At 38.5% G+C, this 27,703-nt stretch overlaps 2 protein-coding genes across 4 annotated transcripts; one reads left to right on the forward strand and one right to left on the reverse strand.

Moving 5' to 3' along the window:
• Window positions 1-1,847: 1,847 nt before the first annotated feature.
• LOC111874838 (2-oxo-4-hydroxy-4-carboxy-5-ureidoimidazoline decarboxylase-like) lies at window positions 1,848-27,117 on the forward strand. 2 transcript variants are annotated; one of them, XM_023870672.2, is made up of 4 exons: window positions 1,848-2,192; window positions 22,034-22,245; window positions 23,616-23,769; window positions 26,714-27,117. In XM_023870672.2, the coding sequence occupies exons 2-4, from the start codon at window positions 22,059-22,061 to the stop codon at window positions 26,889-26,891; spliced, it is 519 nt and encodes a 172-aa protein (XP_023726440.1). In that variant the 5' UTR covers window positions 1,848-2,192; window positions 22,034-22,058; the 3' UTR covers window positions 26,892-27,117. The 2 variants fall into 2 exon arrangements, with proteins under 2 accessions (XP_023726440.1, XP_023726439.1); XM_023870671.2 differs by lacking the exon at window positions 1,848-2,192 and adding an exon at window positions 19,619-20,560.
• Window positions 14,171-18,591, reverse strand: LOC111874839. Of its 2 annotated transcripts, XM_023870675.2 has the most exons (5): window positions 18,284-18,591; window positions 16,854-17,081; window positions 16,175-16,356; window positions 15,468-15,597; window positions 14,171-15,313 (listed from the first exon to the last, which is right to left on the reverse strand). In XM_023870675.2, the coding sequence occupies exons 1-3, from the start codon at window positions 18,437-18,439 to the stop codon at window positions 16,231-16,233; spliced, it is 510 nt and encodes a 169-aa protein (XP_023726443.1). In that variant the 5' UTR covers window positions 18,440-18,591; the 3' UTR covers window positions 14,171-15,313; window positions 15,468-15,597; window positions 16,175-16,230. The 2 variants fall into 2 exon arrangements, with proteins under 2 accessions (XP_023726443.1, XP_023726442.1); XM_023870674.2 differs by lacking the exon at window positions 15,468-15,597.
• Window positions 27,118-27,703: the final 586 nt, after the last annotated feature.

Here is a 27,703-nt window from a genome sequence, read left to right on the forward strand (position 1 = left end):
AGGACTAGTTGAGGGACTATTGAATGTCAAGAAGGATTCTGCTCCATGTAAAACGTAAAGGTAAAATTTACCCTGTACCTAATTAATTAAGCACAACGCCATGAAGAAGTATTCGGGAGTCGAGCACTTGATGGAATTCAGTGGTTAGCTTCATTCTTCAGGCCGCTCTAGCCCCGTGAAAAAGCCAACGGTACCCATTATACAAGAGGCTGGGTGGGCCCCAGCGCCGATCTGGACGCTGTGGAGTAGAGAAAAATCTCTTGCACCTGCCGGAAATCGAACCCCGGCCATCCAGGCCGCTGCTGTACCGACTGAGCCGTTTCTGCTCCATGTAGTTAGAACATATCAGAGGAACGGGACATGTCTTTTCCTCATCCATGAGTATTTATAGCCATGAAAATTTCGGAAAAGTTCATGAGGATAAACCTCCGCCTGTGGTGCGACAGGCCAGTCATACACAGACGCTGTTGAATCCAGTTTTCCTGCTCGACGAACGAGACTGCCTGAGGCTGGTTTGGGTTGCTGTGACGCAGTTAGGAGACTGTAGCTGAGAATCACCTGTTTGGAATACAATTGAAGGACATGCGGTACTGTTGTTACCCAGACACTATGACGAAATTCTACTGGAGGATACATTTCTTGCTTCTTTCCTTGTACGATAAGTTGAATTCTGAGCAGCTGCAGTCTTTTCCTTTACCCTTCGAGGAAACGCAACAGTAAACGTATATTTGCACAGGTTTGAACTGCGATTACCATAAAGTTGAAGGCCTACAGTGCAATGAACGCCAAACTGTCTCACAGTACGTTTAAATTGCACCGATAAGAGCTTCAAATCTGGGCTTTTCATTAGGGTAATCAAATCAAGGTGGATAAGATGTGCAGGGCATATAGCATGAAATGAAAAGATAAAAATTGCATACAAAATGTCAGTCATAAAACCTGAAGGGATGAAGTCACATGGGAAACATTAGGTGTACATGAAAGTATAATATTAAAATGGGAAGTCATAGGTTGAGATAGGACTGTGTCCATATTCGGCCTAATCGTTAACTGAAATATTCTAAGGCCTTAATGTTTGCAATAAATTGTAGACACGTTTCATTACTATAATTATATATAGCAATATATATTAATTCTTCTTCGTGGTTTATTTTAAGTTCCCAGTATCTAGACTATACAGAGTGTTTAAAAAAGTTTACAGGCTTTAAGGTGGTAGAATACTCACTTAAATGAGGAAAAAACGCGCTAGTTCACAAACGTCCAAAAATCAATGGCTGCTGAGGTATAGGCGAGTTTTCGAGAAGTTCGAGTATTGAGAAGATCCCGAATCATTGTGCGAGGAATTGCAGCTGTTAAGGTATCCGTCTGGAGAATTATCCATGAACAATCCCTTTACCCACACCACGTCCGACGATCGCAAGCCCTCACTCCTCCTGACCATCGTGCAAGGGCGGTGTTTCGCCAGTGGCTTCTCGTAAACACACAGTCTGAAGTTAACATCCTGTTTACTGAAGACACGGGATTCACAAGGAACGGTATTGTTAACCTTCATAATACCCGTGTATGGGCGGATGGCAGTCCCCTCACCATCGTGACATCAAGACATCAACATCGCTTTTCCATTAATGTCTGGCTGGAAATCTTTAAGTGACCATCCATTAAGAAAATTTGTCTTGTTTATTAGACTAACAGGTGCAGTGTACCGTCGTTTTTTTAGTGAACGATTTACGAGTACCCTTGAAACATTTGCATCTTGATAATGACAACACGTGTAGTTTATGCATGATATGGCACCGCCTTGTTTTCTCTGCATTGTCAGACAACACCTGAACCAGACTTTCGGTGTACAGTAGATAGACACTGTGGCCCAGTCAACTGGCCTGCACGATCTCCTGTCCTCAGTCTTCTGCATTTTTGGCTGTGGAAACACGTAAATAGTTTGGTGTATTCAGCACTGCTCTATGACATAGAGGGATTACAGCAACGAGTAGAGAATGCTTGTCAGGAGATTCAAGTGAAGCCGGGGATTTTCGAGAAAAAGCGTAACTGTGTGTGACGAAGAACTGAGAGTTGTGATGAAATGTAGGGGAACCACATAACCGTCTCCAGTAGAGAACATAAGAACATCGCCCATGTCTCTGAAGGCAACATTTTCTGGATATATATTGGCTGAAATTCTTTTGCTTAATTAAGTGAGTATTATACCCCGTTAAAGTCTGTAACCCTTCTTTCAACACTCTGCATATTTCGAATGTCAGTACAACATGTAAACTGGAGAAGATTTGGAAGGAAGCGGGTTGTGGATAATCGAGGTACTATCCTAACATATGCCTGCTGGGACTTAGGAACCTCGGGATAGGTGGTGTCCCAGCCAAGATTCGAACAGAGTACGTCCCGAATACGAGCGTAGAGCGGAGTTCCGTCAGCAGTAACCTTGATTAACCTTACTTATGTGTTTTCAAGATATATTACAAACAAATTTACATGAGAGAGAAAAATATTGTTAGAATGCAGGAAAGTTTCTGCGTGCACTTGCATTTTGTGTGATTGATTCCTTATTTTAGGGAAATATTATATTGTAGGTTCATACTGTGTGTAAGATAATGCTTATTATTACTAAGTCGTCACAATTCTGGTATAAACACACCATGTGTTTGCATGTGCTATATGTTTCGATCTATTGCAGCCATCATCAGGTACAGTCGTTCTTCTTTCTACCTGCTATACCTCCCTATACTGGCCTGTATTTACACATTTTGAGTGCGTTGTACAGGCATGTTGTTTATGTACTGCCCTTGTTATATAACGTATTAAATATTAACATTTAATTTTTTTTTTAAATATTAAAATATTCTAATTGGAATTAAAACTGAGTTTGTTTTATGTCGTGTCCCTTTTGTTTCGTGTTGGCAGGGTTTTAGGTGCTGTTCCCCAATGTACAGTCTTGTTTTTCGTGGGATTCTTCCAATCACCTTATATTGGTGTTGAGGTTATGTGTTGGCCTGCGGGTGTTGTTTTCGCGTCCTGTTTTCCCGTGGCCTACACTTACGTGGACACTGTGTTGCCTTTTAACACGCAACTCAACTTTAATTCCAATTAGAATGTTTTAATATTTTTAAAAGTTTAGATTTCAATATTTAATACATTTCATAACATAAGGGCATTACATAAAAAACATACATGTACAATACATTCCAATGTGTAAATACTGACCAGTGTAGGGAAGTATAGTATACAAGAAAACGGTGATTGTAAAAGGTCTGTGTACCTGAAGATGGCCGTAATACGCCGAAACTTTAGAGAACTAGTGTCAGACTAATCGTGGCAGTATCATCATTCTAGATATTCTGGTATAAAGGAGTCTTCGGCTTTCTCGGTCAGGTCGTCCGTCCTGTTCCAATTCAGAATAATTCCTGAAAGATTGATTCTATTAGACACTTAGTAGGATTCCCTGGACGAGAGATCAGCCCAGTACAGGCCTCTACCTATACAGAACTATACAAACACGAAAGAAAAGCAAACATCCAAGCCTCGAGCAGGGAGAAAGAAGTCATAGAAAGTAAACCTATTATTGAATGTATTTACATATCATAGTCTTAGTTCATAACGGTTCTATCTGCACATTCTGTGAAATAGAAAAGAAAGGCTGCAGTGTTTTAAACATGAATGATTGATCTAAAAGTTTGTGAGCATTGTATATTAATTTATGTATTGTGTTCGTGGTCACTATCCATCGTCCTCTTTTTGTTTAAAATACACAAAGTTTCGGAGACTGGATTCTGTCTCCGTCTTCAGGTGGAACCTGCTCAGTTGGACCCAATCGATGGAGCTAGTCCCTGTCTCCGGAAACAGAATCAGGATCCAAAAGTTTCTGTTTTCATTTAAAATAGGACGATGGATAACGTCCAGAAAAACAAGTGTACGAATAATAGAACATAAAAATATATAGAAGATTTTTCTAATTAATATTGTGGTTTTACTCGGTTTAATCATGAATACATAACCCTTATATCATAACGAAATAAAAGCATAGCGTGAAAAGTAATGAGAATTATAAATAAAATCATTAAGAATTAAGGTCACGATATCGAGAAGGAATTCATTTGGCATGTGGTGTTCGGATTGAACAAATACCACGACATGAAACCAGAGGGCAAATATCAGAATTAACCTCCGAAGAAGGAACGATTATTTGCCACGAACAAAACCTGATCTCAGGTGCATAAACAACCCTAGATGTAGCTACGTACATCGATTTCGGTTAGCACTTCCTAGCATCCCCGCAGAGTAGGTGCATACAACCCTTTCACCTGAGGACAGAAGTAAACCCAGTCTCCGAAACGTTGTGTTCTTTACAATACCAGACGTTTGACGAAGTAAAAAGAAACAATTTATCCTTAGTGTTATATAATACTGCTGTCCTTCATAACTGACCTGGAGACAACATCGTTTGATGGATAAGAGAGAGAACTGCGTAATTTATAAGTGTTTAATATCAGTAGGTCGCAAATTAGGGCCCATATCAGCATTCATGACATAATTTACGTTAATTTATAATTTGATATCATCTCGAAAAAAGTACGCATCCTTTAAAAACAAAAAGAAACTGTGTATACAATAGAACGTGAACCTGAAATGTTAGCCCTTAAATAGGTAAATCATTAAACTCTATATGTGGCATGGCGCTGAAGATTATCCTTACCAGAGCTCGGCTAGGAAAGGCGAGTTGTCGGCTTCACGTTCCAGCCAGGATCCCAGAAAATATTTTTGGTGTCTACCGGAGAGAAATAGGCTTGGTCCCATAGCTTAGCGACAAGAATCCGATCTGGCCACACACACTATACGCATTCACTATCACGAGTCATAATAATGTTAGCTAAAATTATGTCTATGTTTAATTAAATAAGCACCACGCCATGACGACGTACTGGGGGCTGGAGGTATAGTTCCACCATTCTTGACCTCGGCACTGGATGTAGGTGAGTGGTCAGCTTCACTACCTGGCCGCTTTACGCTCGGAGTAGCCCCATTGAAGACGAGATTGGGCGGGTGCCAGAGCCGGTCTGGATGATGTGGAGTACAAAAATTCTCTTGTCCCTTTCCAGGAATCGAACCCCGTCCGTCCAGTCCGTAGCAAATCACAATACCGACTGAGCTATCCTAGCTATATCACGGATCATAGTAAAGGAGAAAATGTATTGTAACGTGTTTGCAATCCAGAAGAGTCACTGCTATGGAAACGCTAGAATAGACCGCTACAGAGGAGACAACAATTGCTACATTGTAGTTCTAACAGGAGTCTCCATGGTTATAACAAAGGGTTCGTTCCCTAACAGCGGCCAAGGTTATAAAAGCCCAGTTTCGACGAGAAGTCTTCAGTCTTCATCGAGCCGGCTAAGGGATCAGTCTTGGGATAACCGCCAGAAGAGATAGTCCAGCATCGCCGAGTTGTTGTAAGCAGTGATTGTGACACTGCAGACGGGAATGATTGTAAAGTGTGTGTAAAGTGTGAGCGAACGGAATAAATCCGCTATACCAGACCCACACGTTAATTTATTTGTGGTGTGACACACAAACAACGCTACAGTATTATTAACTGAAATACTAGTTAATTCTATTATTTGTTACCTTGTCCGTTAAGTTTATTAAAATTTCTACATCCAAAAAATTTGTTCTATTCATGTCTTCAGCCAAACAGGGTAAGAAAGCCTCCGGTGAAGCTGCTCAGTGCAACCGAAGGGCCCGACAGACTAGTTTCCTGTCTTATCCTGTTTACCCAAAGAAGGAAATATGTTTCGGAGGATCTCTACAGAGGGATCCAACCGAGCGGGTTTTCCTTCATCCCTTGTTTACCCGAAGACGAAAATTGAGCCAATTTCCTAAATGGAGAAAGGTGAAGGTAAAAATTTCCCTGCGCTTAATTAACGAAGGGCCACATCATGAAGACGGATGAGAGGTTGAAGGTACAGCTCCACCATTCTTGACCTCGACACTAGAAGGAGGTGAGTGGGCGGCTTCATGGCCCTTTGGATAGGAGGCTGGGTGAGTCCCAGAGCCGTTCTGGAAACTATGGAGACGAAAAAATTTTGCTCCTGCCGGAAATCGTACCTCGGTCGTCCAGCTCGTTGTTATACCGACTAAGCCATCCCGGCTCTTCCAAAAAGTCGTGAAGTCGGGCGATGAATGAAGCCTTAAACAATAAAAGTAAACTTATCCTTGTAGCAGGATTTGGAGGCCCACATGATTGTGAGACGTCGAGGCTCCCACATTTTCTAAGCAATCGGCTCACGTTGGCGGTGAGGTTGCCAGCCTTGCATGCCAAGCTATCCCTGTAACAGGATGTACTCGTAGAGGTCCATAGGGTTCTGAGACGTCGAGGTTCCCATATTTTCTACACAATCGGCTCATGGATGGCGGTGAACTTGTCAGCCTTACGCGACGGCCACCCTTTACCCCCAGGAAGATTCCTGATACTCATTTCTCTTAAGAGAATTATTCGACCCCTGGACCATAGTACGGCTGGAAGGATTAGGTCAGTTGAAAAATCCAATGACATCGGGAATCGAAGCAGTGACAATTTGAAAAAATTTCTCACATCAATATCAAAATACCTTTCTCTGCTTTCGTATTAGGCCCTCTGGTCTCTTCCCGCTCACAAGTAACTATGAAATTATGAATCTCATAGACAGTCGGTAGGACTCCTTGGACAGGGGATCAACCCGTCTCAAGGCCGCTTCCTACACAGAAGAAACGCAGACATCAATGCCTCAAGTGGAATTCGAAACCGTGATCTCAGTGTTTGGACAGGAGAAACATTTCGTGGCTTATACCGTGCTTCCACTGTGATCGGCCACAAAAGTAAAGCTACAGTACTGAAATACAGAGACAGAATACTGATCGATTCTTAGGTTATTTAACCACACTGTATCAGTTTAAGGGTTTAAGAAGTGAAGAATCAGCTACGTAATTATCGTCAGTGGCGAGTAGATAGGAACCGATCGTGGCATGTTTCAAAGATACCAGCCCAGTATTGGCCTGGAGCCTGAGAAAACCCATGAAAATGCTCAAGTCAATATAACTATGTCGAGATTCGAGTGGCGTGTCTCCCGAACTCAAGTCGAGGACCTCACAGTTTTGTGCGAGTCTACGTAACAGCGAGACAGAAGGGAACAAGGATACAGATGCAGACATGCAGAATTCACTAAGTTGTTCTTGGCTCTAGGGATAAAGTTTATTTTCCGTCTAAGATAAATAAGATAAGTTGTGTGTTCATAAAGATTACAATTAGCCTTACGTAATCTTTATTCATTAGCATATCTGACTCCCCGATGCCTAAAACCGCTATTCTCTTATTCCGTAAGTAATACCTACGAAAAGAATATATAACAACATGGAGTTCATATTAACAAATCTACAGTAATTGTTCATTAAATGAAAAACCAAATGCTGGTTATTGTATTGCATTTCAGCATCCTGTTGAGCATTTGATGTGTATGTATAGAATAAAGTATTGTAAATGCAACACATAGTATCGTGTTGGTTGTAACAGCACTCAGTTCATGTTTTCACATGGGATACGGGTTGGACGACCGGGTTTGATTCTTGACAGGTACAAGAGATTTTTATATGCTCCTCACCGTCAAGACCCGTTCTGGGGCCCACCCACCCTCCCATCAAATGGGTACCGGGGGTTATTTCCCGGAGGTAAAGAGACCGGGGAGTGAAGCTGACCACTCACCTCCAACTAATGCCGATGTCAAGAATTGTGGAGCTGTACCTTCACTTTCTCATGTCTTCATGGCGTGGTACTTAATTAATTAAGCACATGGGGACTTTTATCTTTTTATTCTTGTCGAAAGAGTTGTAAAATTATATGTTGTGTGTTCTGCTTCTTTCTGTTTGTGTTCTGTTTTGTTGTAGCAGCGATGTGCATATTTTCTGGATGATTCTGGTTTCATGCGCCTTAGTGGCTGTTGTGTGTGGACACCCAACGCATAATTTTAAAATTATTTGAACAAGAATCGAGCTTGGTTCTTTTAGAAGAATCAACTTTTTTACATATATGTCTTGCATGCATGCAACGTTGAATACAGTGTAGCTGTTTACACGAATCATCATATGCACCTGATGACGCCCCATTGTGGCCGAAATATGTCGTCACTATATATGAAAACATGGATTAAGTGCTACATTTACGAGACTGTATTACACACACATATATATACAGGTGCCCAAGGAGGTAAGGTCAATATTCTGGGAGGTCATAATATCGGTCATTCTACGTAATAAGTGTATACAGATGTGTCCTATTCCGGACGGTTGCCGAGATAGAGCTATTTCACTGTACACTGTATAGACGAGCAGCACGCCATGTCCTCATACGAGCTGCAAAGTGCATTGTTGTTGACGGCTGAATTTTCAAAAATGTGTTATACTATGTAAACTGTACCAACTTTGTCACTTGAACAAAAATACAGGTATTAGAAACAGTACGTAATGTCTCTTTCTTATCAACAATTTTGGAACTGTACAGTAAAACAGCTCTACCTCGGAAACCGTTCGGGATAGGAAACACGTACAAATGTATTTTGGTTTAGACTAACCAACACTATGACCTCCCAGAATACCGACGTTTCCCCCCTGGAACACTCTGTACGTATATAAAGTGCTGCTTATTGTGCCTTCGGGGTGAAGTTGTCTGATGTGACAGAAGCAGCGGTATTCATAGATACAGCATTCTGATCGTGAAGAAAATGTTTTGATATATGCATCAATTAAAAAATGGGGCTTAAAACTCCTCCAATTTGCTACGTCCCTCCGTAGGTACCCCTACTTTAACGTAGTGGTGGGACTTGGGTGGACATGATCCTGAGAGCTATGCGGGCGGTAGCGTAGCTACTGGTAGCGTCTCCCATGCCGGACATGTCAAAGGTGATGATCGAGACGAAAAGGGATACACGGCCCTGTAGGTTGAGGGTTGGGCTTAGGTTTGACAACACCGACCCGTAAAACGCCTCAATTGTTGATAAGCTTTTAGTAATTGCAGCTGGACAGAAACACCTAAATGGAGATGAAAGTCACAGGAACGGAACTAATGGGGTGCAATCGTGAAAATGGTCAAGATTCTTCATGGGTTGTAGCGCACGCAGAGGTAGAAGTAATATTTTGTGAAATACAATTAGGCCTTATGCACTCTACATTAAATATTGTTATGGTGATAAAATCAGAGGGCGGTCAGATAGAAGGGAAATATAGCGCGAAAAAATGGGATATATGTAAGCAATTTTAGTTGAAATCCTGAAGTGAAGACATCACCTCGAATACCAAAGAATAGATGTGGTGGGTTATTTTACGGCGCTCTCAGTAAAAAGAAGTAAAATTCTCTCTGTGCTTAATTAATTAAGCGCCGCATCATGAAGGAGTGTGTGTGAGCGCAGGTGTAGGTACACAGTACCAGACGTAGGTGAGTGATGAGCTTCACGCACCGACCGCTCTTACCCATATCAATTGGGTAGAAACAGAAGAGAAGCCGCTACCTTATCTTTATACCTATTAAGCTATCGCTATCAATATCTAAGTTATCTAGTGTCAATTGGCAAGACTGATCACTTAGGAAAGATTTTAATGGAGGCGATCGTGGCTTATTCGGGGTTCTATCCAAGCATTTCCAAGGAGGGACTGAGGAAGACCATAAAACTGTCATAATAACCGATGTCCTGGCCATCTCTCGACTATGAGCTTAGAACATTATCGCTACGCCAGTCCGCTTGGGCTATAGATCTAAAGAAATGGGGTATGGACTGAATTCAACTGACTCAGGATAGGGTTTAGTGGCCGCTGCTTGCGAAAATTGTAATTAAACTTCGGGTTCCATAAAACATAGGGAATATTATGATCACCTAAGTATCGGCTTCGCAATGATCACTCCTTGGATCGAATTATTTGATATTCATAAGCTTCTTCCTGTACAGTTGCCCTGTGGGTATTGATATAATTTCAAATTATAAATACTCAAACACAAATGTTTATATATACCGGCGACTTTATCGAAAATTGTAAGGAATTTTAATAAATTTTACTAATTTAAATAAAATTCAGTCTGAAATATGACTCTATGCCAGAGTCAAAGCGTAACTTTTTCAAAATATTTATCCAAATTCCGAGGCAGGTGAAGGTGGTGACGCTAAGTGTCATCATTTTAACAGTCCTCGTCTGGCTAACATAATAGCTTGGAATGTTACCGGTTCCCTTCTATCCCTAAAACCTACAATATGGTGTCTCGTTGCGCCTGCGCTCACAAACAGCTAACGTAAGCCTCAAAGAAGTGGCTAACGACGCCTATGATGGGCTGGCCGGTGGTGGCAGACCACAAATTACCTGATCGCTTCACCTGCCAACATAAGGAGTGTCACAGAACCACGAAAGTAATAATTTCTATTTTTCCCTTTGAAAGTGTAAGCTGCCGGTCACGGCAGCCGAGCGGTCTAAGGCATGTACTGCCTTCGCTAGCTCGGAAGCCTGGATCGTGGGTTCGAATCCCACACAAGGCATGGATGTTTGGTATGTGTATGTGTTTATTCTGTGTTTGTGTTGTCCTGTGTTTAGGTAGAGGCCTTGCGACGAGCTGATCACTCATCCAAGGAGTCCTACCGTCTGTAAAATGATCAAAACGAAAAAAAAAACCGTAAGTAAGGAACGGATTACGTAAGTGTTAGCCGGGTTGACATGAACTTTCTGTCATACACATGCTCCAAAAATATCAGTATAGTGCCTATGAGATCCTTGACGCGTGAACTAGCTATCAGATACTTGGGTTAATGTTGTCGCTTTTACAAGCATTATGTATGATTTATGGCGTAAATGTTACCTATCGTCGAACAGAATGCAAACTCTAGTAGCTTGCAAAGCCAGCAATGTTTATCATTTTCAACCCACATCACTCCTTTTACAACCATAGATTACAATAATAGGAAAATCCTGCTTATATGTAGAAATGAGAAAATACCAGTACTCTTAATACGTCACAGTTCTTGTTTTCGTGTATCCGGGACTCGGCCAACAAATTCGACGTGGGTTTCCTCACACCGTGAAGACAGTATATGACACTGCTTTCTGAACTAAACCTACAACTACATTCATGTTACGGATAAAAGATATGGAAGCGACTTCATGCCTCTTATTTATTTATTCGCGATTTAATTGAGGACACTGCCAAGGCTCCAGTAGCGACGACTGGCATTAGCGAACAGTGAATAGGAAAGGATGCGAAAGGAAGTGATCGTACCCTAATTTGAGGCATTATCCCAGTATTTGCCTATAGAGACAGAGGAAAACTGTCATGATAGCATGTCTCCGGGCCAAGATTTGAACCGTGGACCTCTTGAAAACAGATAGCTTACCCACCCGACCGCGAGGTAGCCATCTTCACATATTCTAACGGAACAAGGAAATTTTAACAAAACGTGGACGGTGCCCCCAGGAAGAGATTACGTGATGACCAAAAGATGGAATCGCGATGCAAGCAAAACTGCAAACCGAACAAATGGAGTATTCTCGTGAACGGTAAGCTTGCGCCAGTGCCGAAGCTCCACGTTATTATGAGCATTATGAGGTAGAGTGGATGTGAAGGTTAAGTTCCACAAATTAACTTCGGAACTAGACTAACAATAACCTTCAAGATAAGGGCGGCCTTACTCGCAATGAAAAAATGCCCTTGTCCATCACTAGGTGGGTCCCGGAACCTGCTTGCGCGCGTTGACAAGGCGAAAACCTTACATTTGTCGGCCAATGAACTCAAAACCCGTGGTCATTTGTCTTAAATGTATGAAACATAAGTTGTTCTTTTTAAAATTATATTTCCTGACTCCTTTAACTGAGGTTATACATGAACAGAAGGGTGATTATGGACAAATTACGAAGAATGTGGAAGATGGCAGTCGTGGCCTATTATTAGGCATTAATCTTGAGCTTTCCTGGGCTGCATAAGGAAAACCATGAGAGACCTGACGCAATAGGTCACTGCCAAGACTGAAATCCAGGTCCACTCAGACACTGCTTGAAGTACTAACTCTGTTACACCACATTGAATTTTGTGCTTTGATTGGGTTGTGGATTATTTAATGATGTCAGCAGCTCAGACTATGGTGTCCAATGACAGGATACTTTGTGATTATGAACTAGAGAAGATTTGGAACAAGTTGAAGGTTTCTAGTTTGGATGATAGTACAAAAATATGGTTAATAAATCCTTAAAAAATGTCACAGTTCACATATTTGGGAATGATCATTACAAAGAAGAACTATATTCATACTGATATTAAAAGCTGATGAAATTTGGGGAATGCTTGCTACTATTCAGCTCGTAAACCCTTGTCTACCAAATCTGATATACAGAAACACAAAAACTTAACACAATAAACTTTTAAGTTTACATGTTCTTCTGCATGGGTGTGAAATTTGGTCCCGCAACCTAAGGAAAGAACACAAATTGACAGTGCTTGAAAACTGGGTGCAAAGGAGAATATCTGCATCCAAGAGAGAGGAAGTAATAGGAAGATGAAGAAAATTACATAACAAGCTTCACAATTTCTGCTGTTTATCATAAGATGAACAAATAGAGGTTGAAATGAACAAGATAATACACACACACACTAGAGAAATTATGCAGATAATAAAATTTAACCCGAAAACCTGAAGAAATTACTTGGGATACCTATACTTTGAAAGGGGGAAGCCCATATCTTCTATACAGGCTTCCCAAAAATTTCAACCATTTACTCTGCAAGAAAGAGATCAGCTCTTCCCTTATGTTGCTTCCTGTCAGTTACCACTTAATGACCAAACAGTACACTTCAAACATCAGCAACGGCAATATGATAGTTGCTTCCTGTACACAGAAATGTGGAGATAGTAAGGATCTCCAAAACACTGGCAAAACAGTCCACCACTATACGGTGCTATCACCCAAACACAGGATATCAGTGCATAAAACAGTAATTACCAATATGGTAATTATATCTACTAATATAATTGTTAAAAAATAATAAAGGTATCCCTGTTAGAGGCCATGGAGGCCCATAGGGTTCAGACATCCAGGCTACCACATTTTCTAGACAACTGGCTCACAGATGGCAGTGAGGTTGTCAGCCGATGTGCCAGTTGCCTTTCACCCGAGGAAGATCCCTGGTACTCATTTCTGTTATATTGAGTCAAACCCAGGCCAAAAGTGCAGCTGGAAGGATTAGGTCAATTGAAGAATCCAAAGACTTCTTTGGGAATCGAACCTGTGACCTTCCGGGAGGTAGCATAGCGCCTCAACCAACTATTCTACTGTGTGTCCTAGTACAATTAATAAGCATCCTATATCCATTACAGTTCAGCTATTTCTTGAATTTTAAATTAATTATCCAACCTGTATGTTCAGTACAACCTAACACATGTTTAGTATCTCAATGGCTCTCTGAACAACAGAAAACACAAACCCTTGCTCTAGCTCCTCCATGTTCATTGTCTTCAGACCACCAATCTCCATCATGCCATACCATGGACATTTTATGTCCATATTAGAGTAGTAACTAGGGCAATGCATGGCATGCGTGTAGAGCAGTTTCTAGGCAATGGCTCAGTAAACACAGCTCCACAGTAACAGATACACATGCAACAATAGATGTACTGTTGGAAATGGTGTTTTCTACTCAGTCCATGCAAAGGGGTTATAAAGAGGACAAGTGAAGCAAGAAGAAGCCTCTCGTCAGAGAGGGCGTCCTACAATAACAAGACCATAACTGTCAAACAGTAATAAATATCTGGTCTTAAGCCCCAGATTGGGCTCAACACCAAGACTGACTGACTGACTGACTGACCGACCGTCAGTCGCAATGTGTCTTTGACTTTGATAAGAAAAGGCAGTTGGAAGGGAGCCACCATTCAGAAAGGTCTTGAGCACGGAAGCAGAGGAATTGGAGCCGTTCAATGGAGACGTCTAGTAAGAGAAGAACACTTGCGTGTGCTATCATGATTTATAAAGTAAAGTAAAATCAGCAATGGCATTATAATTAGGCGTAATTACCGAGTTGTGTCAAAGTGGTCAATTAATCCACTGTCCAGTCAAAAAATACCCTCCCTAGTCACTTCATACATGTGACAATACAATAAAACACTTAACACACATCAACATTATATTATGCACCATGCTTGGCACAAAATTTATTTCTTTCACTGTCTGCTTAAACCATAAGGTACTTTCTCTTAAGTAATCACAATGCTTATGGACTTTATCAAAAGTAAATGTAGGCCCACTGAAAGTTTTATATTTCTTAAGTTTCTATGGAATGAAATTTCATAGATCAAAATTCAGCATCTAAAACCAAGAATTCTTCCCACAGGATCACTGATATATTCAAGTATCTTGAACCAATATTCTGCATACTTTAAGAAGACTTCTTACATGTCAAGCATTGAAGAACCTCATATATAAGGTTAAACTCTACAACTTCACCACCATACAAATACTCATATATGCAAATTATGTCATATACATTCACAAACATCACAGGAGGAAGAGAGAATGTGGGAGGAAATTGTGGATCGGAAGCTTTAGGAGCACAGGAATAGGTGTAGAGGATTGATTGCTAGATGTCCCACACATAACTGAAAAGTCAAACAAAGAAGACATGTATACATCAATTCCTTTCTAAGCAGACAAACGTTTTTAAAACACAATGAAGGGAAACATGATAATTTCAGACCATGTAACATACAACAAAGGTAGCTTATTTTACAATACTGTATTTTCAAGCTAAGGAAACTAAGGAATAAAACTCGGGACATTCTTTTGGGAAGATATGCAGGATGAAACGGTTTGTAGGAAACTTACTGGGCTGTGACGACAATCACTGGAGGTCAGTCATACACATGCTTTATTAGTGAACAGCATTTGATTTACAAACATAAACTAAATTAAATCTTCATAATTAAGGATTCACAACAATGTCTTCAAAAAACTGCATGTTCATTTCCCCATATTTGTTTCACATAATACATAAAACATTATGCATCTTTATTACACATACAATGTACTTGTTGCTAACATCAGGTCTATCAATCTGTAATTATTTAAACTTAGGCACTTACAATCACTAAGACACCCCACTCCTTAAAGATCTGAAGTGCTTATTAAATATTCGCCTTGCAAGGTAAATCAATTATCATTCAATCCTCAGATATCCTTTGTGCCTGTAAAAAGCGAAGATATCCAGATGTGCATTTTTTGTATGTCTTCTTTCCATGTGGCAAGCACGAAGTCTTCTCAGATCCTGTTTTACATTTCAGACATTTAGCTATAATTATTCACAAAATTTATATATATATAAATGTATATAAAACACAAATGCAGCATAGCAATTTCAAAGCAAACTAAATTACTATTGATCAATATTAATTTAAATAGAAATTTCAAGTAAGCCTCACCTTGTCATCCACTTATTCATTTTACTTCATTTTTTGAATGGCAGCAAAGTCTGGTTTCAACCATTTAGCATTGCATCCACTGAGCATATTTATAAGAGAATGAGATGAGAGGATGCTTATATATGCTGAACTGGAAGAGGAGTGGGGAGAAATGATCATGGTCTATTTCATGGTACTTTCCCAGCATTCCAGCTCACCAAGAGTAGAGTTTCTTGTCTTATGGGTATAGGCAATCAGTGAAAACAGACAGTATTCTTCAAACTCAAATCAAAGTGAACACATACAAATGGTGAATGATTTAAAGCTACAGCTGTTCACAAACACCTTTCGTTTAACTTGCCGTCGCTTAGATTTCTGAATCTTGTCTATTGTTCAATATTTTAAAACCTCAACACTCAAATGTTTCAGAGGCTGAATGTTTCCATCCTCGATTGTGATCTACCTACAAAGTTTAATCCATTTGAAAGAGCTAATCCTAATAACTGAACCTCACCTGAGGACAGAAGCAGATTAAACTGCTGAAATGTGTTCTCATTTACAATATCAGATGATAGTCAACATCCAGAGATAGGAAGGTATAATACAAAGCTCTTAGGACCCTGCAGAATTGGTTTCCATCGTCTCATCTTCATGGGTATGATTACAGTTTTCCTCGCCCCTTGAAATTAATAAAAATGCAATTTCAAAATACCTCACTCTCAACTTACCATTTCGTGCATATCACTTATTCATGTGTGTGTCTGATGGGAATTAATGTTAAGTTTTATTTCAGCAGAAAATCCACATATGCTCCTGATATCAAATCTTCCGTCTCCACACCCAAATCAGTCATAAGTGACTCTGCTATTACTTGTCCTTCACTCACTGTCTGGTCCTTGGACAGAATGACCTGTAAACATGGAACTGTTTTTGTTACACCTACAATCATTTTCACAAGAACTGCTGACTAATTCTGAGAATCTGCAAGCTGAAGAGCCTGCTGCTTCTTGAAAGTGGTATATCAAAGCAAGACCTTTCCAAAGATTTGCTGGGAAGTGGGGATTAGGCATTACAGTTCATACGTTCTGAATAAATTTTCTAGTCACAAAATGAAAATCCTGAAGTACTAAACAACAGCAGTGATATGACATAGCATTATAAAAGTTTAATAAAAAGAATTACCAAATAAGAAACAACACTAAATGGATGGGTTTGCAAATGAAATACACATGCCAAAATCAAAATGTACAATTGACACTACACTCATAACTATATTATCACTACTGAACAATAAATGCTCTCTGTGTGTCCAGTGCTATCAGCACTACACAGCCTTAACTGTTAATAGCTTTAATTGCTAGTTTCCTCTTCTTCTATATAAAACTTACTGTAATATTAAGTACTAACTTCAAGTTCCATAAAATTTCCCAAATCTTCAACATGATCGATATGCACTCTTGTCTGCCCGACCATGAACAGCTGTCGGTCCTTCTTGACATATCCCTTGACACCTAATGCATGAGTAAGTATTGATGTTATCTTAGAACCATCTGGAAAAGTGTATTTCTCATATTCACTTAACTTGGGACCATCACCCTCAGGCCGGTCATAAAATATAAGCTCAGCAGTTCTATCCTGAAAAGCATACAAATAAAAAAATCAGTTCTCACTACTTGAATTGGATTTACAGTTACTGATACTGTCAGTAACTCAGACTTCACAGCATCAAACAATTAGAATACAATGAACAACGGAGATGCAAGAAAGCAGTCATGGCCTAATTTCAAATATCCATCTACAAGACTACATAGTGTCACAATCCAGAACACCACACACTATCTGTCTAGCCTGCACCCAGCATATTATCAGCCACATTTACATACTATGATTTTACCTGGTCAAAAATACAGTTCTGAAACACCTAGCCAAACGGGTCTACTTGCTTCTCTGGCCTAGCAGACACTAGGTAATAAATGCTAGGGCATGTAAACTACACGCTCAAGATTATTTCATGATATAGGAGTATTTTCTGGTTCTAGTGGTCTGGCAATGCATTATTAGCTGAGTGGAGCATTTGCCACTGACTCTACAAAGCTAACACTACAAACATCATAGTGTACTCATTAGCAGGAAGCAACCTCTTCAAATCTCAACTGAGAAGGCACCTCTTGAAGTTTTTCTCACTTCCTCATACATGCAGCCCCTTAAACTCAAATATGTTAATCTGACTTAAACTAACATAATCAAACAAAACAAATCAGTAAGAAATGGTCTGAGCTCAAAAACTTCCCTGAAATGTGATGACGGGGAACCCATACTCTATTTGCTCATAAAGAGATGGAGCATTGTAGCAGCTATGAAACTCAAAATGCTCGTACAGTATAACACGTTACACGAACAACAAATAAAACCTCAAACTGATATATTTTAATAAACAACCGTCACATGTTTCAGCTAGTGCATACTCGATTAAATTCTAGTATACAACGACACTCGTAAAAAACTGACCACTGTCCAATGCTCCCTTAAATGATCTAAACCTTAGTTTAGGTTTAGGACTGTTTTTAAAAATAAAATTGTAACGCAGGCGGAGGGGGGGGGGCTACAATTTCATAGTACAGTCTGAACATTTTAATTAAGCAAACACATATTCAGTTACCTTGCTGGTACGTAGAATTACAATAAAAAACGTTTGTTATGTCACATCCACATGCACCTCTCGCCGTACTAAATATGAGTTAGCCTAAAGTTGTTTTGTCCCTAGTGACGTTTTCTAGAAACACAACTCCCGCATTCAACAAAAAATTAGAAACCTGAATTGTATTTCTACAACTAACCTCAAATGTCCGAAGTTTCAACCGGCCCTGCGGTACCCTGAAGAAAACATCATCTTGTTTAATCCATGTTCCTTCTGACTTGCTTAATTTTTTGGCTCTACTCACAATGTCGTCTAAATTCCTAACCTTAGCCTTAATTTCAACATTCCGTAACATGTCACAATCTAACAAGGACAGCAACTTCTCAGACCGCTAATGACTACGATGCGATAGATTGGGATTACCGCGATGACCGCGATTCACTCCGTATTTGCCTATAATATACCGACGATACCGACTGTATACATTCCTTTCCCGCTATTATCCTTTCACAGAGTGAAAAACAAATAGAATACCTTAAACGTGATGAACTTTCGTCATTACAACTGAATCTGCCGATATTCAAACGTACAACCAACCCTGAAAATTTATCAACAAAAGTTTATACGGTTAAATTGAGTTATTGCTGCCGGAAAGACATCTCTCTTTAATATTTATCAAATGAAAAAAAAAAATCACTGAAACAGATATTCAACTTGGGTGGGATTCCGTGACAAAATGCGTGGCTGGGTTGTTCTTCAGGGCCATCTAGCTTCAAACTAATGCAGGCGCAGCAAGGAATAAAATATTCTACATTATTGTACCTAATTGCACATTTCTTCAACGGTCCCCAGTACCCTTCAGCCATGGGGGATTTTTATTTACTGAATGGTTGGATGTCTGTATACAACCCCACCCAGAAAATCAGTAAATATGTTAAGGCACCTTTCCACAAGATAAAATATCTTAATTTGGAGCCAGGGTCCAAATCTCTTATCATAAAGAACATACTGAACTTCACTGTAGAAAACCTGGCACATATAACAATAAGTCTCTGAATTTTAAATAACCACCAGCAAAAGGTTTCATTCAAAATTTCTCAGAAGCTTTATTTAACATATCTTTTCTCTGTCAACATTTATACTTTATTTATTTATTCCACTGTAAAATTCTGTCGATCCAATCTAGGCTACAAATACGCCTGACAGATAGAGAAACTGTCACAGAACAAGTAACTAAAATACACATGCTATGAAAAAAGCATAGGTCAGATCAAACAACAAACCAAACTGTTTATCTTCCTACTTTACCATTAAACATAACATCTTAAATTTAATATTGTAAAAAATCATCATACCAAAAGGTAGATGATAACATATTTATGCCAAAATAAAGCACCTATGATACATAAAACCTTAAAAATCCACATTAAAATTAGTAATTACTATTAAAAAATCCTTCAGTGAATAAAAAGAATTCAGTAGAATGTAGTTTATAGAGTATTTTTAAATTTATTCTTATTATCAATTTTTTATGCAAGGAGGTAAGTGATTAAATGCCTTTATACCTATATAATAAACGCCATTTTTATAGACAGACAACCTTGGTTGTGAAGGGTAAAAATTATTTGTACCTCTGGTGTTGATATTATATAGCTCTGAATTTGTTTTAAATAAGGAGATATTATCAATTATAAAAATTAGTAATGAAAATATATTCTGAGAATAAAACGGTAATATATCTAGTTTCTTAAACAACTCCCTATAGGAATCCCTATTTCTGGAATTTGTAATAATTCTTATGGCCTTTTTTGTAGTTTAAATATATTGACGCTATAAGGGCAATTAGATTATACCATATGACATAACTGCATGAAAATAAATATTCTATCCTCATCACTAAATAAATAGAGAAGATATATCTGAATACAGATTTCATACTTCATTCTTAAGTTCCATTTTCACTGTAGAAAATGCACCATATTTATTTCTGTTAACATATCCAAGGAATTGTGTACAAACTTTCTCCAAAATATTTTTAAAGACATTAAATTCATAACAATGCATAATATTTTTATCTACTCTTATCTCTAGAATGAACTACTGCATCAGACTTTTGATTTATATAAAATTATCCAATAATGCATAACATAAAAGTATGCTATTAATCGGATTTGAATACAGGAAAGCAATGTTTTATTTCTAAATCTTAAGGTAAATAAAATGGCTTTCACAGAATGTGTTAAAATGTGGAATATATTTTAGAAATTCAGTTAGAAGCTAACCTACCAAGAACTAAGATCCCTGCATGACACGTTTTCAAGGAGTGCTGTTGTGACAAATTTATCAGTGACATTATCATCACATTTGACCTTTGCTTTATCTAGCACATACTTAAGTTAGATAGTATGATGGGGTATGCATACTCTCTCAACATTGCAGTCACATATTCTCAAGAGAGTGGGAGCATTAATTCAAGGTAATCTGATTAAATACATAATATGGTGAATGGTTATTTTAATTGGGAAGGCCCTGTTGGAGCTGTATATCATTCTTTGTAGTAGTGTGAACAAATTCTGTTACATACCAAGTTATTTAATTAACAGGTTACTCATATATGTACAGAAATCTAATTTCCTTTAGAGCAACCTTACTGCAAGAGAGTTTAGTTTCCATATATGACAGACTACAGTTCCTACATAAGCTGCTACTCTGTTTTTCTTGTTTCCAGAGCAGTTTTATAGCTTTTGTTACTGACAGACATGATTTCTAAGAACAAAGACACTAGTATCACATATGCAGTAACCATATGTTATTTTCTGAAAACACTGAAGAAGAGATTCACCCTTACACAGAGATGCATTTCATGGTTGTAAAACTATGAACAGTATAGGCTTTTGGGTTGTAACACCATAGAGAAAGCCTGATGTTTCAGATGAATACCTCAGACTTCAGAGTTGACAAGTAAGCCAGACTAATTTGCTGCCCATTTTTGCTAGTTTCTTGCTTGGCTTACTCTGCAGCCTTCAAGACAGAGGCAATATATTCCTCCTACACATTGGGCTGTGTCCAATTTTTTAAAGCATGACAACCCACAATATAATATTCTTAAGTAATCCTTTTAGCAGTAATAGAAATAAAATGTAATAAAAATTTGCTAAAAATATATAATCTTGCAAAAGTATTCAGTAAGAAAAGTATGTAATACATTTTGTATGTCTATTTCAAATAGCATCTGAACACAACAATAAAGAATGCTCTCATATAAATATTTACTTAGGTACAAATGTTTCATACCTTACCATTTCCTGATGATAAAATATTATTTTTGCCAAACAAACTGGTTAAAGTGATAACATTTCTTACTTGTATTCAGAATGTGCCTGTTCAAATTCAGGCTGTGGCAAAGACTATGTTGACAGACATCTCATGATTTCTCTCAGTCTCTCCTGTCAATTGACAGGTCAGTGCCTTAAATTATGCCATGACCATGCACTTCTATATCACTTCCAATTCATTGTTGACTATCATCCAATAATTCAATGTTATATAGTTTGATTTACAGACAGAATTGTTAAATAGACTACAAATAAAATAAACATGAGGAAGATCCAATGAGGGCATGGGGTACTCTGAAAAATGAGTTTCAACATTAAGTAAAATGAAGTGAGATTCAGATACTGGGTGGGGATTAAAAATTGTGTTTTCTTAAAATATCTATGATAATACCAGAAATTCGTTTGGAAGTATGTGACTGAGATATTTAAAATAACATTGCAACTATATTAAAGTCATCCATGGAATTCTGTGAAAAGAAAATATTACAAGGGAAAAAGAAAAGATTAAAATATTGTTAGAACATCTTCCTATAATGCAAAGTGAAATTAATTTCAGAGTTATCTACAAATCATTAGTACTGAAGTGACAGAACAGAGTTGTTTTTACATTTCAGTGAATTCGTTTAAAATCTTGACAAGATGGATGGTGTACTTAGAGTGGAAGAGGTAAATGCACTGGGAAGTGAACAGTTTGTCTGGATATTCAACAACATTGTGGAAAGTTACCCTCAAGCTGCCATTGCCATTTGTAATCAACGCCCATTTATCAGTGCAGACCATCTTGCAGACGCTGTTAGCAATTACCTCAATCTACTGCCACCTCATGGTAACAACCTCAATTACAATTTAAAATTCTGTCTTTATCATCTAATAAAGTGACATATTAGCTACAAAGATTCTCTAAAATTAATTCATTGAAAAGTTGTATGTATGTATGTATGTATGTAAGGGGTGAGCCATGAAAAGCCAGACCCCGCACCGTGACCTTCAATGATCTAGTCTGCTTCCCCTTAGATTAGCCCTTTATTAATCCTACACTTAGTGTCCAGTAAGTAATCCTACCACCCATCTTAGGTGATCTCTGTTTAATCTCATCAGATCCTTCATTCTTCTGGCAGAGGGTCCTGCTATAAATCCCTTTGCCTGTTTGAGACCCATTATGGATTCCCAGCATTTTCTATAATTTCTATCAGTCCAGTCCCTGATCGCTTTCTTGGCAACTCCAATTGAGATGCCACAAGCTGGTTCAGGTCCTGTGAACGGCTGTTCAGATCCTGTTCTTGCCAGCTGATCTGCGGTTTCATTCCCTACAATACCCTCATGACCTGGCACCCATATTAGCTTTGAAAAGTTAGTAGTGTATTTATTCAACCAATCAAGGTATTATCTGCTTTCATGGAACTCAAATGTTCATCACTATGATCACAAAAGTCCAACACTGGACAGTACCTGGGGCAGTTTAAAGTAATTCACATCTTCAGATTTATTTGCCTAAGACCCATCTGGGAGTCACGACAGTTTGGTTAGTATGACTAGGCTAAAAGGTGGCCAATCAAAAAATTTAGGTTCAATTCCTAGCAAAGGCAAGAGATTTTCTTTTGTTCATTGTCCTTTAAGAAAACCACAAACATGAATGTACAGAGACAAAATAAAAATATCTTTAACCATACAAAGAACCACAATCTTTAAACAAAGTGAAAGAGAAACAAAACTTACCAGCACTGTAGTTTTTATCACATACATATAGATGGTTTCACAAGTGGTTTATTTTCTGTTGCTACTGCTTAATTCATTTATTTACCAGGCATGCAGTACTAAATGGGTGTTCTGTGAATGGTGAAAAGGAAAGGATATTGAATACAGCAGTCATGACTTACTCATACCTTAAGAACCAAATCACTATATTTGCATGGAGTTATTAAGCATAACCATAAAACCCTTCTATAACAACAACCAGTCTACTGGTCAAGTTTCAAACCTGGGACCTCCTGAATAGCAAAATGTGCTATCACTCTGACCACAATTTTACTTTTTTCACAATGAACTCTTACATAATTACCTTTATGCAGCAACATCCTTCTTGGGAACTAATGGTCACTAAGCCAGTTAACAAATTCCTTGGTATTTAAGGAACCTGCACATTCATTACCATATACACAGAAGCCCACATGCTCTACATAAGCATGGTACTTTCAGGTAAAGAAGAAGTGTTAAGACTTCATCCAGACTTGGCTGGGCGCTTAAATGACGAAGGCAGGCTAACCAAAGATTCCACCAGGGAACAGCAGAGTGCAGGATTACACAACCTGACACCAGAGGAAAAAGTCCAAATGAATCAGCTCAATGGCAGGTAAGCTGCTTGAATGTAAGTGTTCAAGGAACAAAACCATAGAAACTCACCTCCAACTAGTGCTGATGTCAAGAATACATGGATCTACAAAGCCATTCCCCCATATGTCTTCATGGCATACTCCTCAGTTATGCACAGGGACAAATTTACCTTTACTACATCCATGCTGAATTCCCTAACAGCCATGGTTGATCCAACAGTACAAGCACACTGAGCAGCCACAAGGGGCAGAACAATTTACAAACCTTTATTTTTATAAAAATTCAGTTCTACTGAAAGTTTATTCCTGTCATGACCATTAACTGACAGTAAACATAAGATGTTTTGAGGTGTGCAAATAGCCCTGACCAGGTAAATATCATCTATCCTATTTCTTTAATTTCAAAGCTTCACCTCTGAACCAGTATTTAGCTGGTTACAGAGCAAGGAAACTTTTTGTACAAAAATTAGGATATTGCTGGCACAGTTTTCATCACATCTGGAAATTTGGTGTTATTTTAACACAGTTTTGATAGTGTTGCTCTGTTTTTATGTGAGGGGGACAGTGGAATTTCTCATCACCTACAACAACATTTAGGCTTGAGTCGACTCTAATTATACAGTTATATTCTAATACTTACAAGGCAGGCCACAACTGATACTTTCTCTTTTTCATCATAAGAAGCATTGATAACTGCTCTCATACACTCACTATTCTTAAGAGCCAAACAGGTGAGCAACTAACTAAACTAACTCCATGGAGATGAGCCCTTCTTGAGAAGCCACTGGTTGGGCAGCTACCAAAGGTTCATTACTGTGTTCACAAGAAAACTCCAATTGTCCCTATCCTGAGTCAGATCAATTCAGTTCATATCACCCCATCCTCCTCTCTAAGATCCATTTTAATACTGTCCACCCACCTACATCTTGGTCTTCCTAATGGCTCTTTCCTTATGGTTTTCCCACCAATACCCTATATGCATTCCTCTTCTCCCACTTCATACTACATATCCTGCACGTCTCATCCCCTTTGTCTTGATCATTCTATTTTTTTTAATGCTAGTGGGGTGGGACTAAGTCCCTTGTACTGCGACCACTTCTGGCCTATTGTATCAGCCCCAGATGATAGGTGAGGATGATTGTGGAGCAATTGGTGGAATGTAGATTGGCAGGGGAAACTGAAGTACTCAGAGAAAACCTGCCCCAGTGCCACTTTGTTCACCACAAATCCCACTTGACCAGACCCAGGATCGAACCCGGGCTGCTGCAGTGGGAAGCCAGCGACTAACCACTTGAGCTATGGTGTGGCCCTATTCTAATTATACTTGAAGAGTAAAAATTATGAAGCTCCTCATTATGCAGTTTCCTCCAAACCTTGTCACTTCATTCCGCTTTCGCCCAACAGGTGAACAGGAACATTAAGCTACGGACATCGCTCTTCAATCATTACAAAATAAAATTTGTTTGTTGATGTTTTTTTCATGCTCCTAGGAATTACATGATATATTACCATCAGCTCCTACTGAATGAAATTTTATGGCTTATTCTCTATACAATTTATATGACAGAAAAAAAAGCTGAAGTGATTGCAAAAGGTTAAATTTCAACTAATATTTTGGATAGTACTATAAGTATGAGTATGAGTATGAGGGGTGAGCCCTAGCATTGCGACCTTCAATGGTCTATTGTATTTCCACTTTGGATTAACCCTTCATTCCTCCTACACTTCGAATGAAATGTAGCAATTTTTTTATGAGGGCATCATAAAAGTCACTTGGTTCCATGAAGAATTGACCCAGGTTGCAATATCTTAAATAAGCTACAGCCTCACAATCACATAAGATGTGTGTGGCCGATTCATCTTCTTGTAAGCACCTCTCACAAGTTGGGTCCTGTGTCAGTACCAGTTTGGAAAGGTGTCCTTTTAGGTGGCAGTGTCCAGTAAGTAATCCTACCACCCATCTGAGTTGATCTCCGTTTAATTTTAACCAGTCCCTCCTGCTTTTGGCAGAGGGTCCTGATATAAATCCTTTTGCCTGCCTGAGTCCAGTTATGGAATCCCAGTGCTTTTTGTAATTTCTGTTAGTCCAGTCCCTGATCGCTTTCTTGGCATCTCTAATTGAGATGCCACAAGCTGGTTCAGGTCCTATGAACGGCTGTTCAGATCCTATTCTTGCCAGTTGATCTGCGGTTTTATTCCCTACAATACCCTCATGACCTGGCATCCATATCAGTTTGGAGAGTACTAGCTTCTTAGATGTGGCAACACTGAGCCTGATAGAAGTTTACCAGTGTTTCACATCAGCAAATTTCTAACACACTCATGGTGTGACATTACAGAAATCTTAGTTACTATCCTGAGAACATCAAATATCATATATTACTTGTATTTTGGACTTTGTTCCTTGCCATGGTTTATTAAAACCATACATTTTGGAAATTTGCTCTATTTCTATCTTCTGGCAAACCAAGAACCTTCTTTGTGAGAGGGTTCCTTCCAAACAAACGGACAGAATAGAGCAGGTTTTCTTTTGTATTCTGTTCACCTGAAGATGGAAAAGAGCCAGTTTCTGAAACATGGTAGCTTTAATAAACTTTGATGATGGACAAATACTAACATAATATTTTTAAGCAAGGTATCATACCATCATCAAAAAGCTTTCAACTCAGAATCGTTTAGATTCTAAAGGGTTCTGACAATGGTGTACAACACACACAATGGATTTTTTCCATTGTCTGTTATTCTAGAGAATAGAAAACACAACGTTTCAGAAACAGATCCAGCTTCTGAAACGTCATGTTTTCTATTCTCTAGAATACCAGACAATGGAAGAAGTCCCAAAAACAAATAATTCTGTGCAGAATCATTTAGTTAGAAAATAACTGGTGTAGTGTTATGACAAAAAAAAAATAAAGCTAAACATTACATGTAATATTTATAATCCTTTAATTATGTATCTTGCAGCTACCGAGAGAAGTTTGGCTTCCCATTTGTAATATGCGCTCGAGAGAATAAGGCAGCAGCTATCTTGCAAGGTCTTCAAACCAGAATGCACAATTCCTATCAAGATGAACTTGAAAATGGCATAAATGAAGTGAAAAAGATTTGTCGTTTACGTGTGAAAGAGTTAATACTGAGTTGAAAGTGATTCCGAAGAGCTGAAACTTACTTGGAAAGTCACAATTAACACTCAGTTTTGATTTTGATGTAATAGAAAATATGTTAATGGTGATACTTGAACATCCAATGGCCATCAACGATTCTATAAATTCAAGCTATCTTTCTTTTACACACAGTGACTCAAAAAATAATAATGTCAAAACAAACACACAGCTAACCAATTAAAAGGAAAAAATGTTCCAGGATAATCTGTTGAGTCTGACCTCATTAACAGGTTACAGCATTCCAAACTATGCCATATTATGTCTGCATTAAAATGGGCATTAGATACCTACCTAGACAGATGCAAGTAGAGCAATCTGTAAGCACTGCAATATATTCAGCACCCAAAGAGAGCAAGTTTGTAACACAGTAACTTGATAATTAAGTCAAAAAATGTCATCATTTGCAGTTTCTGAAGCCTTGATCTTGAGGAACTGGAACACATAAGAAGCAAAGATTTGCAGTTTACAATCTCATGAAATTACAAGAAAATTTGAGAGGGTTCACTTATGGATTAGGTTGATTTGGCTAACTGTAGCACATATTACAGAAAGCAGTTTATCAAAGTTCCACTAAACATACAACAAAAATGTAATGGCATGAAGTGAATTAATCCTGCAGTTAAAAAAAAGGATTGTAAAGTATTATTTCCTTCTCATATCTTCACAGTTAAATACAAATTTATGCTTTCAGTTTTTAATTCCATACACAATCTTCAACTGACATGAACATACTACAATCCTTGTCTCAATAATTAGGTTATGTAATTACCATTATCACTTTAACATAAAA

This window comes from Cryptotermes secundus, unplaced genomic scaffold (genome assembly GCF_002891405.2).
Source record: "Cryptotermes secundus unplaced genomic scaffold, Csec_1.0 scaffold160, whole genome shotgun sequence".
In the NCBI taxonomy this organism is placed as follows: domain Eukaryota; kingdom Metazoa; phylum Arthropoda; class Insecta; order Blattodea; family Kalotermitidae; genus Cryptotermes; species Cryptotermes secundus.

Bases quoted from the DNA above. Each gene is read 5' to 3' on its own strand.
- LOC111874839 (XM_023870674.2), bottom strand. From the start codon at position 18,439: ATGTTACGGAATGTTGAAATTAAGGCTAAGGTTAGGAATTTAGACGAC. The intron at 17,082-18,283 runs GTTAGTTGTAGA...TATGCTTTTCAG, and splicing joins TGAAACTTCGGACATTTGAG to GATAGAACTGCTGAGCTTAT. The intron at 16,357-16,853 runs GTTAGTACTTAA...CCATGTTTACAG, and splicing joins GAAATTTTATGGAACTTGAA to GTCATTCTGTCCAAGGACCA.
- LOC111874838 (XM_023870672.2), top strand. From the start codon at position 22,059: ATGGATGGTGTACTTAGAGTGGAAGAGGTAAATGCACTGGGAAGTGAA. The intron at 22,246-23,615 runs GTAACAACCTCA...TGGTACTTTCAG, and splicing joins CAATCTACTGCCACCTCATG to GTAAAGAAGAAGTGTTAAGA. The intron at 23,770-26,713 runs GTAAGCTGCTTG...TGTATCTTGCAG, and splicing joins ATGAATCAGCTCAATGGCAG to CTACCGAGAGAAGTTTGGCT.